This window comes from Apteryx mantelli, chromosome 1 (genome assembly GCF_036417845.1).
Source record: "Apteryx mantelli isolate bAptMan1 chromosome 1, bAptMan1.hap1, whole genome shotgun sequence".
Lineage (NCBI taxonomy): Eukaryota > Metazoa > Chordata > Aves > Apterygiformes > Apterygidae > Apteryx > Apteryx mantelli.
This window is the reverse complement of record NC_089978.1, coordinates 142,987,550-143,004,395: the sequence shown is the minus strand read 5'-3', so window position 1 is coordinate 143,004,395 and position 16,846 is coordinate 142,987,550. Positions and strand designations below refer to the sequence as shown.

The window sequence follows — 16,846 nt, the reverse complement described above, 5'->3', positions numbered from 1 at the left end:
GGTTAAGATGATAAACTGAATTCCTGATCACCTCTTTGTACATTTGGGGGAGACTTTCAAAGGCTTTTAGAGAAAAATAAAAATTCTGTGCCCAATTTCCACTGCTTTTCAGTGGGATCTGGCCTTTCACTCATCTGCAGATCTTCACACTGGAAGCATAATATTGTTGAAGCTAATGACACAAATGTTTGTGTTCTCCCATGGGTTCAGTTTTCCAGACTCTGAAGGATGCAAGGAAAGCATCTCACCTTAAGCATCTGCAGACAGTAGATAGTCAAACTGAACTGTTTGTGCTCTTGTAGATATCAACGAATGCCTGGGTACCAACATGCCATGCCCAGCTGGGCAGATATGTATTAACACTGATGGCTCATACACCTGCCAGAGAATCTCACCCAGTTGTGGCCGAGGTTATCATCTCAATGAAGATGGAACAAGATGCATAGGTATGTAATAATTTTGAAGAAAAAAAGTTAAATGAGAATGAATCACAACTATTGTCTATCTTAACTAGTTTGTGCACTTTGCCCAAATTCTTCTCATTCATCAGTTTCATCAGTTCTTGATCCTGTTCTTTCCTTCATGCTGGTCCCAGCAAGTAAAGAATGACAAGGATCACTTCTCTGTTATTCAAATAATTCACAAAACCCTATATTCTGATAAAAGGAGAACTGATAATCATCCCCCAAAATGGCATTATCTGGGATTATGTTAATGTATTGGAACAATGCTGTGTGGTTTAAAATCTCCCCAGTACAGAGGTCCAACACAAGGCCCGCCTGCCACTTACTCCTCACACAAGCCCTTCAAGTAAGGCTGAAGGGCATATATGCCTTGGGCTGGCCTTCAGCAGAGACGGCTTTTGCAAAGAGAGGTATTTTTGCATGTATTTGCAGGGTTTTGTTAGATAGCTTGAGTCAGTTTTGTGTTTGCTATAATTATCATAACTCTACCGACTGTGTGCCTCCAACATCTTACACTAGCTAAAGATCTGTTCCATGAATATAGTGTACGTAATAAAATAATTTTGTACCTGATTTCCTCCAAAGACTGTCTGATTTCTTGATTTCTTTTCCCTCCCAAGTCCATCAACATTGACAGGACATCTAAGAAATACCTGTTTCAGTAAAAATAGTTTGGACTTGTGATTCTGACCTTATTGAAGCTGGGAGCTAGATCAAAATCTGACTTTCTGTTTCAAAGCTCTTTATGACTACTGCTGAAGGAAGTCCATGACACACTTGTCAGACAATTAGAATTTATATTTTTATTTTACAGATAGAAGAGGCACACAAAAATGCAGCTGAGCTAAGAGTTTGCGTGTTGCTTTTCTCTCAACTTGCATGCTCATAAGTGTACTTTCAATCACCTCTCTCGTTTTTTAGATGTGGATGAGTGCTCATCTTCTAATCAGCCATGTGGAGAAGGGCATGTTTGTATAAATGCCCCAGGCAATTACCGCTGTGAGTGCAAAGCTGGCTATTCTTTTGATGTCATCAGTAGAACTTGTATTGGTAAGTTGCACCTGTTGACTTGCAGTACATGCAGCAATGACATTTTAAAAAATCATCCTGTGTAAAGAATGCTATAGCTCTCTGCATAACCTCTTTCACCTGAATTTAAAATTGACTACTATATGATTTGTATAAATCTAATGCCATATTAAAGAGATGCTGATACTTCAAAGGAAGCTGTATTAGTATTGTCAACATGTTATCTGTTATCCTGTTAAAAGGTAAGATCATGAGACAGCATGTAATTGTTTTCTGTGATACTTTTATATGTACCTACAGCAAAGCATTCTTTGAAAGATCAAAGCAACTTTCTTCTCTATATGTCTAATTCAATTATGCACTGGGATGCTTCTAAATAAGCGTTTTGAGCAAGTCCTTCCTTCTCAAGTATAAAATTTAGATCTGGAAAATAAAAATCAAACTTCTATGACTACATTCTTGTCTGGAATACTACTGCAGGGAAGGCAGCCAGTACATAGATCTCTTTATATATTTATCCTTGCAGATATCAATGAATGCAGACGCTATCCAGGTCGACTTTGTGCTCACAAGTGTGAGAATACTCCTGGTTCCTATTACTGCACTTGTACCATGGGATTCAAACTTTCAACTGACGGCAGGTCATGTGAAGGTGAGGGTGTCATATGCGCAGACCATATAATGTAAGATACAGCTGGTGCCTGCTTTGCTCTTCCTGTGATTTTAGCTCCTAAGACTACACTGGAATGGCATAAGAAATTGAGCCAGTGTGGTCCATTTGATTACGTGAATGCACTTATGATTAATCAATGCCATTGTAGGTCACACTGCCACTTTCTGGGCCTTCTTTGGCAGGACTGCATGGAGGTTTACTGCATTTTAAAGGGTGATTTGACTAGATCAGATTCAAGACCTTCAGGACCAGTCTTGCTGATATCCAGATACAAAAATAGAAGTGTGGTCCTAATGACTTCAAGTCACACTACACCTTGAAGAATGGTGGGAAATAATAGCACAATGTAGATTAACCTACAATGCCAGCCCCTGTTGAGAGTAACACACCCAAGGGCCCTTATTTCCATCTTACACAGTGACACATACACAATCTTTTTCTTCATAAAAAACATTATTTTCCAAAATTTTGCCTCAGACTTGTAAGACTGAGTCACATAGGAGACCTCAGGAGTGATGCACATAGCAAGAAATTTGGGTTTCAGATATATAATTTTGCATTTCAGATTTAAATGAGTGTGAGAGCAGCCCCTGTAGTCAAGAGTGTGCCAATGTGTATGGCTCATATCAGTGTTATTGCCGCCGTGGCTTTCAACTTAGTGACATTGATGGGATCTCATGTGAAGGTAAGAATGATGACTTCTTTTCAGATAGGAGATGAATGAGCATTTCTTATTCACACCATACTGTAATTGCTACATTTGATCCTCTTTGATACTTTTCTGTTAATCTATGAAACTGTACTTAATGAAGGACTCGCATCCATGTCCTATTTCTAGAAATATCTCTGCTTGCACAGTGTGAGTTTTGCTGTTTACACTGAACTGTAGCTTGGTGCACTTTTGTAACTTACCAGAAATGTTTTTCGGAAGAACAGAGTTTCATGTCCTCAGCAACTGAAGATACTAACTTGTTTTATTACATATGTAACATATAGTGTTACTAGGTAGTATTTTATATAGCCTCTTTTTGTAGCTGGTTCTGAGCTAATATGTAAGGAGGCTTTGCTTGAATACCAGGAGAATATGGGTGTGACCTTTTGGACAAGATGTTAAATTTGGACTAAGGTCCTCTGGACCATCTGTCCTTGGGCAAAACATCTCCTTTCAATTTTCTCATTTTAAAAATGGGATTCTTCTTCTTCCCTTTTGTAAATTATTAGGATATGTGCCACTGTAAAGTGTTTGTCATTGTCCATTTATAAAACAAAATCAAACTTTGTCTCCTGGCACTTTGCATTGCTTTCAATTTTCCCCACACCTCCATTTATTTCTGACACCCTTTAGATGAGAGTCACCTCTGTCTGATGATCTTTTTCCTCATTCAGCTGTTAGCATCCCCAAGTTGTGTTTGAATCTCACAGTGGGAACCATAGGTGTTAACTTGGTTGAACTTCATGAACACATAGTAATCAGTGATGTTTTCTTTTTTCAGATATTGATGAATGTGCTTTACCTACTGGGGGGCATATCTGTTCCTTTCGATGTATTAATATTCCTGGGAGCTTTCAATGTACTTGTCCTTCCACTGGTTACAGGTTGGCACCCAATGCACGCAACTGCCAAGGTAAGTTTGTTGACTGTAGGGACACTTAACTAGACTGTAGACTTTTGAAAAGTTAGATTTCATGTTTTAAAATGTGTCTTTTTTCAGCATTAAAGATAAAGAAGTAAACATCAGCTTGAAATCAAAACAATGTTTTATAATAAATAAACAGGATTCTGTGTAAAATTATCTTATAACTTATAGAATGCAACAAAGAATACTCTTTATATAACATTTTTAAAGAATTCTAATGAACTCAGTGAAGATGAAGATTCCTGCTGTGAAATGATATTGGTTAGTTTAACCATTAAAAGGAAATATCATCACATTATAACCATTTCAGCAAATATTTAGGTCTTGTCCACTTAGTGGCACTGCTGCTCTTCCTGTTCTTACCTTGCTAGCCTTCTTGTTGGCTTAGTTTTCTTCTGCTTTTTTTTTTTTTTTCTCCCGCCCTCCCCATCCTGTAATAACATTTAGTTGCTCCCTGTATCGTACAGTACCTAATATGATGCCCTCATCACCTGGCACCTGTAAGTAGAGGAATGTGCATGTATTTAATTCACTCATCTTTTCCATTTGGCAGATATTGATGAGTGTGTTGCAGAAACGCACAACTGTTCATTCAACGAGACCTGCTTTAACATCCAGGGGGGCTTTCGCTGTCTGTCTTTGGAATGTCCAGAAAATTACCGGAAATCGGGAGATACGTAAGTACTTTCTTTTTCAAGGTAGAAGAGTTTTGTGGTGACATGATCTTCATGTCACACCACTGCTGACTGACTATATACTTTGTTGGTAGGCCTACCCTATGTTTTGTCACGCACAGGTCTGATCCCTTTCTTATGCTCCTGTTTCAGCCTAGAAAAAGGTATTTCCTTAAAAAATAACATCAAGCTGACAGACAACACAGCTGATGTGTGTCAGTGCTTTGCATTGTAATGATTTATAGAGCCATAATCTGATGTTCTCTGTCTAGCTACCCTGCAGTCAAATGTTTAGGGGGGTTACATTCAGCTTCAGAATTCTGACTTTTCTTTCCCTTCAGTCTTTGCTGGCTATTACACTCCAGTGAAAAACTCATTTTGTTTTTAGCTCCCTCTCTAAAGTCTTACCAGTGCTGTTGCAAAGCATTGCAAAAATGTCTTATTTTTAATGCCATTTCAGTATCACTGCTGTTAACAAGGCTGTGAACCCTAGCAAGTGTGGTATGTCAGTTGCTATCTGTGTCTGTTAACCAAGATCAGAGAACGTCTGTGCGTTTGTGTGTTGAAAACATGAGACACAGGTATGGAAAGAGAAGCAGATCATTTACACCTTTCCAATGGTGCTAGCAATGTGATGAAATCCTTGCAAAATTTCAGTAGTGTAGCTAGAGCTTATGGCTGATGCACCTGATTGCTTTTCCTCCTGCCTCACAGCTTTATAGTAGCCCCCTACTCCAGCGGTTCTGCTGAAGGCTGCTCCACAGTCCACCCATGTGCCCCATACGCAGGTAAGTGTAGGTTCCACCAGCTAGGGAGGAAAGATGACAAATCACAGTGGTCATCAACCCACTATTGCTCTCCACAGTCAATGCTCTTACGCCTGTCATCTCTTAGATAAGTTGGGTACTCTATACCTCCTCTGTAGAATGAAGCTAATGTTGTTCTTCCTCAGTAGGACCTTGTGGTGTTAGTTTCCATTTAAATCTTAAGCTGTAAAATGCCATACAAGTGGCATGGCAGGTGTATTTGATCAGAATGCTGCAGAGGCAGTTCATAGTATTAAAATATATACTTATAATATATACTCATATTTTTAGAAGTGTCAATAGTAATTAACATTTAAGTAATGTTTGTCAAGTCAATGAGCAAAAAGTACCTCATGAGGCAGATGTTCTCTTTATTTGTAGTATTGTTTGTTCATTTGTATCCTAGTTAAAAAAATATCAATCATTTGCAATGGGCCACTAAGCAGAATTAGCAGATTTTTACTCTTCTGAACTTTGAGTTGCAGAGTTCATAAAAAAATTATATCACATTCTGTTTCTCTTGTAGAATTTTTCAGTTATCTTTTCCTTCCCAAAAATAGTTTCTCAGTTGTTAGTCTCTTAATTTTCTTATTTTTCCTGAATTCATCTTCTTTTTCCTCTATATTTTTATGCATGTGTTAAAATTAATGGCTATTTGAGATTTAAGGGATCCTTTTTGGAAGTAGTAGAATGTCTGAATTGTTTTGCTAAGTCTGGGTTTTTGGGGCCCTGTGTTCGCTTACTCTGCCTAACTCAGGCTTATAGAGAGAGACTCCTCTGATGTGCTAGGGCTATAATTAAGCTGAGTCAAACAAAAGCCCTGCAAGTGCTTGGTGGAGTTCTGATTATTTTAATTCTTCGAGTTACTATCTTGTTGGATTTAGTAGGTTTGCTCCTCTCAAAATCTACAGACACAATTACTAAATTTATCATAGCAATATATTCACATAAATCAAAGAATATGAGTTCATTACCCTTATTGCAAAAATCCATGTTAGTTCAATGGGGAGATAGGTAGTCTCATACTCAGCCAGTATGAGAGTATCTTACCAGCATTTGAGAAACAGGATGAAGGGTATGTATTGGGTTACTTTGTGTCCCTTGGGGAATAATCTCATAAGGCAATTCTTTTGCACCCTTTCTACATTCACACTAATGTACATATTCTTGAATCATTTATCTTTGGCATATATAACCCAACATAGGGTACTGTGGGCTGGTAGGTAGCATGACTTCATTAGCATTTGCATGATAATGACATTAAATTGCTTTTTCACTTAACCTTGTGCCAAGATTCCAAAATCAAAATCATTGGCTTCCCTTAACATTTTATCTATTAGAGATACCAGTTGCTTCTCTTTTTTATTCAAAACACATTCCAGGTTTACCAACTTGGCACATCATGAGAAAGACAAAACATTTTCCATTACCATCAAGTTGGCAGTTGACAGGACTTCTTAATCTATTCCCCAATATGTTTTTCAGAACAACTATAACTTAATAGGCCTCAGCCCTACAAATACAAGTTTGTTCTTTCTTATTTTTACTTAAAATCCTTATATACAGGCAACAACAACCCTCAGTGATCCAAAAACTTCCTTACCTAATACCTTTAAAGTGGAGATTTTGCATGGTGGCTATTCCAGTGGTAACTGTTGTTAAGTGAAGTAATCACAGTATCATCAAATGATGTAGGCTGAAAGTTCAGAATGCTGTAAAAATATCCCAAGCTTCATAAACAAACACAATATGTAAACTTCCCCAAATATCCAGCAAAGTGCCTGGCACAGACCTTGATGGTAACAATTTTATTAAAGGTCTTATCTCTTTTACTTAAATTCTGCATGTTTTTTTTTTTCTTGAGCAGCTTATAGGCTTGGTGTTTTTCCAAGGATAATTAAGATTTACTGCTACTCACAATAGAGCTTAACTTGCTGTACTCCCCTTGGCAAAGGCTTTTTTGTTTTCAAATTGCATAACAATTCAATTCTCTTTATGTGACACTTAAGTCAAACATTTGTAATATTTAGGCCAAGAAAAACAGTAGAAAAGATAAAGAAGTGGTTGTGGCAGTATGTCAGAAATGTATGCTCCATTGAGCCAGAATGGGAAATATTCTTATATTCTAGACATGTCTGCTTATTATTAAAGTTGCTTGTCACTTCTTATTACTAGAACCTGTTTTTAACTGCTTAGAATTTTGCCAAAACTTAACCAAGGGCTAAAATTTTACATGCCAGGTGTCTGACTCACACTCAAGTTTTGGAAAATTTCAGCCAAAGAAGTTCACTCATTTCCAGGAAGGAGGGTAGAGAGGAGCACATTATTTCATGTGTTTAAGATATTTTGATGATTTTTTTCTTTGAACAGTTTGCCATCATTTTTTGGAGCAGAGATTTGAAATTTGTTAAGAGATGACTTTTGCACTTCTGGTCATCCTTATCAAAACCTCTAAAACTTTTGAAGTTATGAACTTTGTAATATTGCAGTTAGTCTTTTTTCATAAACTTTAGAAAATGAGGGCCTTGAAGGATAATCTTAATCCACTCCTTTGCCCCAAAACACAATCAGTTCTACCTAGAGTATTTATGAGAAGTGTTTCTTTAACTTTTTCCTCAAGTCCTTCAGTGATAAGGTTTTCATAGTCTTCATGGCAACCTGTCTTTGTGTTTGACTGTCCACAATTCAATTTAATTCCTCTTATCAATAGAGAGGTCTTTGTTTTTTAGCAGCAAATAATTCTTTTCTGACCTAGCAGGCTTGAACCTCTTGCAGCTCTCAAAGCAGTCTGAAATGTGCATATGCTGACTCCACAGACTATCTGAGCCCACTCCCACATATGGCCACAGGAATGAAGCCAGATTTTCCCTGTAATGTCGGCTCCTATCTGTTCTGGGCCAGGCGCTCAGACCTGACAGCCCCAGAGCCTGTTTCTTCCATGCTTTCAGAGACCACCCAGACTCCATGGATAAGAAAACAGTTTCTAACAGAGATGAGAGAAAAGCCCATTCAGTAGGAAGGAAAGGAGTATTTAGGGATAAGGAGGCTGAATGCAGAGAGGGTAGGATCTGAAACTGTAACCAGGAGAGGAGAATGAATCTGGGAGATGCTTGAAGGGTGGAAAATAAAACTGGGTGACACAATTCAGATACAAAGGGGAAACCAGCACTGGAAAACAGTGTAGGATATGATGGTAGAAAGGGTTAAGGGTTAACCTTACCGGTTAAGGGTGATTGATTCCAGGTTTAGATGAAGACTGGTAGAACAAAAGATAATTTGGAATGGTTGCACAAAGATACTGAGGGAAAGGGGGGTATGTTTAGGGACTAGGTCTGTGAGCTAGGAATTGAGAGAACTAAGTGACAATCAGGGGAACATGGAGCAAGGAGAAGAGGATTGGCACTGACTGAGTAGAAAGTCCTGATGCCAGATGTCTGAGTGACCAGGAAGGGAGAGTAGGCAAGGAAAGGGGTTGGGGAGAAGGAACCAGGCTGGGAAAGAGATGAATGAGACAAGGATAGGATATAAAGGCTTGGTGGTAAGGGCAAAATGGATATGGGTCTGTGCCTTCTACAGCTTAAAACTATTTAAGACTTTCCAGCTGTAGATAGGAGGAACATGCACAGGATTTGTCCATCTTATTTTCTGTATTACTATATACTACATTCCTGCCTGAGCCTGAAGAGGAACTTCAGATCCTGACCGTTCTTATATGTTTAAGAAATATCTGTGAAAACCAACCAGCTGTTGGTTTCATTCCCTTTAAGATCTGGTCTGTTTAGGACAACAACCACCTTTTCTACTCAGTTGCTGCGTTAACATAAATGTAGAGGTCCATGATGTGGATACAGCCCAGCTAAGGGCCCATCTGGGCCTCAAGGCAAGATGCAACATGTTGAAAAGAAATACGCACTGATGACAGAATAAATGAGTGCCTTTGTAGTGGAATATATTCTAGGAGGTACAGAGGATTGTTACAGCTCTGTAAACCTGCAAAGAGTTAAATTTCAAAGAAGTGTAGTGTATAGTTCAGTAGTAATATTTGGTTTGTCCTTCAGCATATTGAGATGGTTTCCCTGTATAAAATAAACTACAAAGCTCTAAATTCTGCTAAAAAGTTCTTTTCCCATCAGAGCTTGAGAAGTTCTAATACAACTCTCAGCTCTTTTCAGCACAATTGAATAAACTGCCTCTGTACCAAGTGAAAACCTGACTCAGAAATTAACAGGAAGAAAGACTGAAAATACTTTCTCCTCACCTCTGTTAGGAAATGTTGTAGTCATTCTGAAAAACGAAATCTCTCTGTTCTTGGTAGTTTTATTTTCCTTTATGAGTAACCAATATTTGGTACATAAAACTTATACTACCACTAATTCTTTGCAGCCAGTATTTCAGCCAAGTAAAATAACTTAAGAGAAAAGAGTAACAAGCGATATAGGGAGCTAAAATAATCAGGAATTAATAGAGGAATAGGTTTTTAGCAGCATTGTATGCTTATTTTTCAAGCCCATGTGCCTAATTGAGGAGGTTTGCAGGAATTATAAAGATTTACTTAGAACTGTCTCCCTGCAAAGTATTTTATGTTTTACTTGCTCTGCAGGTTGTATTTCTTTGGTAGTAGATTGCTCCCTCCTCAGCGCTTTTCTTTTTCAATAGGTTCCTTTAGTGCTCTTACCCACAGCGACACTTTGTGGTAGCCGGGCGCAGTAGCTGCATGGCCAACTAATCCGTCGTGAGATACCACAGAGTTGGAGCAGCACCCGTGGTCTTGGTCTGCTCGTTCACTAGCAGTAGGTTGTAAAATTCCCCTACCGTATGATTTTCTTCTGCCTGCTGAAGGGAAGCATTTAGAATAAGGTCTAGAGGGTACACTGGGATTTAAATGCTCATTGTTTGTTGCCGCTGTGGTGCATGACCCCAGAATGAACTCTGGTTCTTGAAAGAAATAATACTTGCTGTCTCTTCTTTGTGGAAAAATTAGTGCACATTAACCAAACCTATAGTGAAGTGTGCAGTGTGTGTTGCGTACCACCAACAATAAAGATAAAAAATGATCAGTTCCAAATAATTCTAACTCCTACCCACAGCCATATCTGTCTCCACAAATAACTTTCTGAATCAGCAGAAGGCCCTTTTTCAAATCTTAGGAAGTTGGGAGCTTTAATGTTGGGTTTTTTTTAATTCTAGCTATTATTATAAAGCGTATTTTACTTTTATAAAAGAATAAATCATGGCATCTTTATGACCATGTAAATGCTTCCAAAAAGACTGACATGAAGTAAACATTTTCAGTCAAGAAATTAAATGTCTTAACTTACTTCTTGATTTCAACAATACCAAGTAGCTGCATGATTTCAACAAAGCCAAATAAATTGATGACATTTCAGAAAAGAATGCAAAAGTCACTATACTTAAAAATATCCAAGAGTATCCACACCTAATTAGATGGCCATCCTGTGAAGACTTGTGCATGCTCTTTACACACATGAATAAAACTAAGAATGCACTTAAGTCTTCAAAGGATTTCTTTGTACTTTGGTTTGCAAACAGTGTTAAAACATAAATTAACTGAAGAATTGAGGGTACATTTAACTACTTTTTTTTTTGGAAATAGTTGTTCTGCATGTAATGAGAAGTTTCTGGAATTCAGATCACCATGCACTGTCAAGGAGCAAAGTGGTGCTTGCTTATGAGCCACCATTCTGTTGATACCAGATACTTCTGATAGGAGCTCAACTGAATGTGTCAAAATAAAATAAATGAAATGGGCACTCAAGATTTCTTACCATGCTTTGAGAAAGAAAGAAGCAATCCATGCTTTCATGCTGGAACATTTCTTTGTAGAGAAAAAACTTGCAGTAATAGTATCCCTGAATAAATAGTTCAGGTTCTAAAACCTCAACCTGTGGACTGAATATTGCTTTTGAATTGAGAGAATGTTGTACCTGATTTATTTGTTGCATGGCTGTGCACAAGGCAGGTTTGGAGCTAAATGCACAATCTTTTCATCTCCGAATTTTGCAAAGTCAACATCCAGCTCTGATCATAACATCTAGCTCTACTTCTGGCATAAAATGCAGGACTCAAGCACCTGTTTGAGAAGACATTCAGATACCAGATTGAATTTGGTGATTTGAGCAGGTCTTTAATCTGAAATTCACATCATCTTTCTTTCATGTGATTCTCTAAATACTTCTCAAACCTACCAGCTGGCATGACATGTTAAATACTGATTAATATGCTGGTAAACTATGACATTCTTAGTAACTGTGACATATTAATGCATATACCTATGTCATGTTTTACAGGATTAGCAGGAAGGAGATTGCTCCCTCCATGTAGCTCATAATTTCCAGTGCTGTCATTGGGATTGAGTTCATTGTTCATTTTCAGTCTGTATGGGTGACCTCTTACTAGTCCTCTGGATGTGTTCCTGTAATACAGCACCTAGTGATAGGGGAAGAAAACAGCAATTAGCAAAGGGTAACTTTCTCACTTGTTGGCATCATTCCCGTGACTCAAGCCTGTGTAAGAGCGGACTGAATATGTAGGGCACGTGCTGGAGATGTCAGGCTGTTGGACCTTGTTTTCAGTGCTTGCTTAGGTGTGTGTTAGACTGACTTAAGTTGGTTCTCCTAGTGGCACAGAGAAATACAGTGCTACATCAGGAAGAAAAAGGAAATTTTTCTTCAAAGCAAATAAACCAAAACATACAGGCAGTGTTGGAAATAAGATTTGCATTTTTCTGTACACTGTCAGATGGTGAGCCTACACAGTGCAGTACCTGGAGTGCCCCTTCTCTCTTGGAAAGACCAACACCTTGTAAGCATACATGGTGGTTTTCAGAATATTTTGCTGTCTTAAAATCTAACCCTCTAAGGACATCCCAAATAGGACATGTTCAACTCACTAATCACTTAAGATCTTTTTCCTTATTTAACATATGTCCAGTCAGCGAAAGAATAAAACTTAAAAAAATAGGAAAAAAAACCCTGTATTCTCTTGAGGAAGGTTCAAAACGCTAATAAATTCTCACCCATAATGAGATGTGAGTCTTAATTCATCAGTGCATGCAAAGAAAGGGCAACACTTCTTAAAATGGCAACTCTCCTCCAAAAGCACCAACTACAGACATGTTCATCTTTATTTAATAAATGTCCGTTTGCAATGTGACTGAGATGTCAGGCTGAAGAATGGATACAGTATGCAAGTCAACATATCTTTTCCCATCCCCACTGCCCTTGCTTTCCTATCACGCTTGCTAAATGTACACTAATCTTCCTCTTGTCTTGTGTTCTCACTTTTCTTGCAGTCGCTGTGAGCGCTTGCCTTGTAATGAAAATAAGGAGTGCCAGAGCCTGCCTCTGAGAATAACCTACTATCACCTCTCTTTTCCTACCAACATTCAAGTACCCACCGACATTTTCCGCATGGGCCCTTCCAATGCTGTCCCTGGGGATAAAATTCTGCTGTCCATCATCAGCGGGAACCAGGAGGGTTTTTTCACCACAAAAAAAGTGAACAACCACAGTGGCATTGTGGTCATGCAGCGGCAAATCACAGAGCCCAGAGACCTTCTTCTGACCATTCAAATGCAACTTTTCCGCCATGGAACTGTCAACACATTTATTGCCAAGCTTTTTATCTTTGTCTCTGCACAGCTTTGATCCCTAACTTTCAGGCATCAGTGGCTACCTTTTCTCTTTTGACAGTAGCTTTTTTTTCCAGTTTTAATAAAGTTTTAGTTCATCTGTTGCATGCTGCACTTGCATTTTATTTGCCATCATCATTACAGTTCTCCACTTTCTTCCATTACTGAACATCTCAATTGGGGAGATTCTTATGTGTGCTGTACATCATTATAGAAAGCCAAAATAGGTGTCAGTAGCTTATTAGCTGAATATTGAGGACTGAACTGTTAATTCACTTCACGCAGTAGTGGAGTTGGTCTCATCTGATGATACACAGTTGCGTATGTTTAGGTCTGAATTTTCAAAACAGTGATAAATACCTGATATGAGCTGCCTAAACTGAGATATCTTTATAGAGAGTTTCATCATCGGTGGGGAATTACTGTGTATTTTCTGAAAATAAAAATCTATTAAGAGGTCGTAACAGCCCCTTGGAACCTCAGAGGTACACCAACACACACATCACTTTGAAAACGTAGAGTAGGATTCTCAACTTGCAATAATTATCATTGCTCTTTTGTAGCCAATGAGCCTGTGCTGATTTACACCAGCTACAAATCCCTATTCTAACTTTTAAGGATGGTACAAAAGAGAATCTCTTCTAATGAAGATTTATTTTAGAGATATTTCATCTTCCTTTCTATGGAATTTTCACTGAATTGTACAACTAATATGGGAAAATAGCAGTGAACTCCTAACAGGATTCAAGTAGCAGCAGAGAGCTCCTTGCTATTTCACAGGCTACATCCTGAGAATTGTCTACATGAACATTTGATAAAAGTGCTTAGTTGGTCTCATAACATTTTCCTCTCTCTAACTTCCATATCAGAACCGATAACTTTGCAACTGTAAAGAGTTTTCTTTTTTTTTAACTACCAGCCCTGAAAGGTCATCCAGAATTTCAAAAGCCAAATCTTCTTTTACTTTCGTGACACCAAGGGCAAGGTAGACAATGCATCTGGGATTTCTTTGGAAATATGGTGTTTATGAGCTGGAAGAGAATTTGTTTTACTCTTCAGTCTTTGTATTAATAAATATTAAAAGCTCAGGCCCAGAGGTATGATCCAAAAATTAATGCTCTTTGGCACTGTCCTGGGCTCAGATATCTCTATCCTACATAGACAGAATGGTCAATCCATAGCTGAGTGAAGAATAATCCATGTGTATATATATCTACAAAAATCCCTAGCTATGTAAATACAGACAGCGCAGCCAAGGAACAAGGTTAGAAACTGGGAATCTTCTAAACCAAGATCACAAGCTTTAATCACCTGAACACAAGGAATTACTCTATTAATTAGCTGTAAGCTGCAGGCTCTTAGGCTCATTGTTAGCCAAGGACTAAACTGGGACATGATAGCAGCACTCTGCCAGAGTATACATGCTCCCTAAGGCAAAGTTTATCCCAGCTGGCTAACAGGAGTTCAAGTCCCATGAGGAATGCCAATGTTTAATGAGTCTGTTGACACATATTTATAAAGCTGCCAGAAGTTGCCAGTGGGGATGGAGTTCCAGCTTTCAATTTGAAAGCACAAGCCCATGCTACTCAAGCTAATGGGGTTTCTTACCACCACAGAAGATGCTCGTATACAAATGCCCTCTGGCTACCAGTTCATTATGAGGCCATAATTAGGTAGAATAAAGATTCAAAAATAAACTTAATCTTTGCAAGCATTAATATATATTTGTTTGGCAGGAAAAGAAGGGAATGTGAGAATTTGGCCCTCAATATTGTAAAATGCTACCATACACTATCATTTTATTGCATGCTTGCACTCAGCAAGCAATTTAAGAACAGAGAGCTCAGGTTCTACTGTATTAGATACTTTAATGCTGCAGTGTAATTGGAACTTTTAAAAACAGTTAATTATATAGCACCACTTATGTGCATGGGACTTTCCAAATGAAAATGAAATCAGGGCTCCCATTCTAAAGATCATACTAATTAAATCAGACAGAGAACATGAAAAAGAATGACACTAGATCCCAGGAGGAAAGAAAAAAATGTATTCAGGAAAGCATTATTTGCACAATAATCAGAGCAGCTGGGCTGTTTCTTAACTTATTTCTTTTTTTTAATGAAAAAAAAAGCATAGAGGAGGTGCCAGCTGCAGAGCTGCAATTCATGATAGAGAGCAAACTTCAAGGAAAGATTTGAATAAAGAAAGTTCTCAGCACATAGAAAAAAACCTTTGTCGGTCACAGCGCCCACTATAGGAGGATGGAAGCAGTAAGGAAAGCATCAGCTAACCAGAGGATAAAATACAAATATGATGTGTACGGATAAAATCAAAAGAGTATTTTGAGAGCAGAGCACATCATTAATAATAAATATTAAGAATTTGAAATAGATGCTAGTTATGAAAAAAATTGTTCCAAGAGATGTGTAAGGATATGCAGTCCAAGCAATGGGAGAAACAAGTGTTACTAACTGCATTTTGGATATGATGCTGCAATTAGCAGAGATCCCAAAAGAAAGGAGTTCAGAGAATGAAAATTTAGGTGGGGGAAGATGAAAGCAGAAACTTGAGCTTCGCAGTGAGGACAGAGCAAAAGGAAAAGCTGCAGGATTTGCAAGAGGAAAGAGAAACAACACAGAGAAACAGAAATGACACAAAAGTCTACGTCTACCATTTATATAGTTGCAGACTGGATGGATCTAGAAATTAGTTATAGTTAGCCACAGACACAAACAAATCACTTGTGGTGGTTGTGATCCTCAGTTTCCACATGCAGAATACCTAATTCATGTCAGAATGCTTTACTCTATTGAATCAGGAGTGAGAACTATGAATATAAGTCATATTTAGGACTTCATCTTTAACAAATTAATGACTCTTTTGGATGGGAATTTCAGAAACATTTGTGTTTGTCAAATGCTGTTCCAACTGAAGTCAAGAGTAAAGCTCCCTTTCCTTTTAATGGGAGCAAAGGCAGACCAATACTGAATGCTTCAGACATTCCCACCAGAATGTTTTTGCATACCAATTCTATTGTTTAAATACAGCTTTGAAAATTCATGATGCTCTTTTATGTATTATGTTGATACTGTCTAAATAACAAAGTCGCAAAATGAGGTATGCAAGTTACTGCTTTTTGGTGTCACTGAAACCTTTAGATGATGCCATAGTTCATTCCTTATGTGCTATGTAACACAAAGAGAAAAACTTTTAAAGAAATGTTTCAGGATCTGTAAACATGTTACTGGAAGTAAAACCAGACTGACTTGGCTGTTACTACTCCAGCTCAGCAGGACTGTGAGGAAACATTCAGTGTTTGTTTGTATGGCTGCACATATGTAAATGCCTGTTAAATTCCCTATACACAATAGGAAGGAAGAGAGAGAGAGAAAAATAAATGTGACTGATGTACATTTTGCTTCAATTCTATTTGTTACATGTTTGAAATAGGCTATTTTACACCGGAACTAGGCTGTGTAATTTAGCTGATCCTTACTCTACACATGTGAGGGTCAACTAGCTGGAGATCCTTTCTTCATTTGGAAGCTAGAGTTTAAAATAAGCAAAAAAAATAAAAATAATTTGTTACCTTAGATCAGGCTATTAAGTCCGTATATCCAGAATTAATTCATTCTAAAACGACCAGCATTTCAGCAGAAAGCCTTATTCTGAACCCTATGACACATCTAGGAAACCATGAAATGCTTCCTACCGAGATGAAGGTGGGAAGTAAAAGGTCCCTCCTGGCCTGTATCTCCATTCTCCATCTCCAGTCTCAAAACATCAGCTATGGAATGAGAATAACAAGCTTGACTCAGCTGGTGTAAATTAACCCAGCTTCATTGCCTTCCCTTGGACTATGCCAGTTCATATCTGTTGAAGCATGATTTCCTTAATGTTGAGTCGTGTGTT

General features: G+C 38.1%; 1 protein-coding gene across 3 annotated transcripts in view; it reads left to right on the top strand.

Annotated features, from left to right (window-relative positions):
• FBLN1 (fibulin 1) overlaps positions 1 to 16,846 on the top strand; it is an 82,558-nt gene that overhangs the window by 40,827 nt on the left and 24,885 nt on the right. For 2 of the 3 annotated variants that reach the window (XM_067305104.1, XM_067305118.1), the window contains exons 9-14: positions 303 to 446; positions 1,386 to 1,514; positions 2,020 to 2,145; positions 2,732 to 2,851; positions 3,660 to 3,791; positions 4,357 to 4,480. In XM_067305104.1, coding sequence (XP_067161205.1) covers positions 303 to 446; positions 1,386 to 1,514; positions 2,020 to 2,145; positions 2,732 to 2,851; positions 3,660 to 3,791; positions 4,357 to 4,480 — 775 coding nt within the window. Of the gene's footprint in view, positions 1 to 302; positions 447 to 1,385; positions 1,515 to 2,019; positions 2,146 to 2,731; positions 2,852 to 3,659; positions 3,792 to 4,356; positions 4,481 to 12,595; positions 13,038 to 16,846 lie in introns of those variants that run through there. The other variant, XM_067305112.1, reaches the window with a different exon arrangement.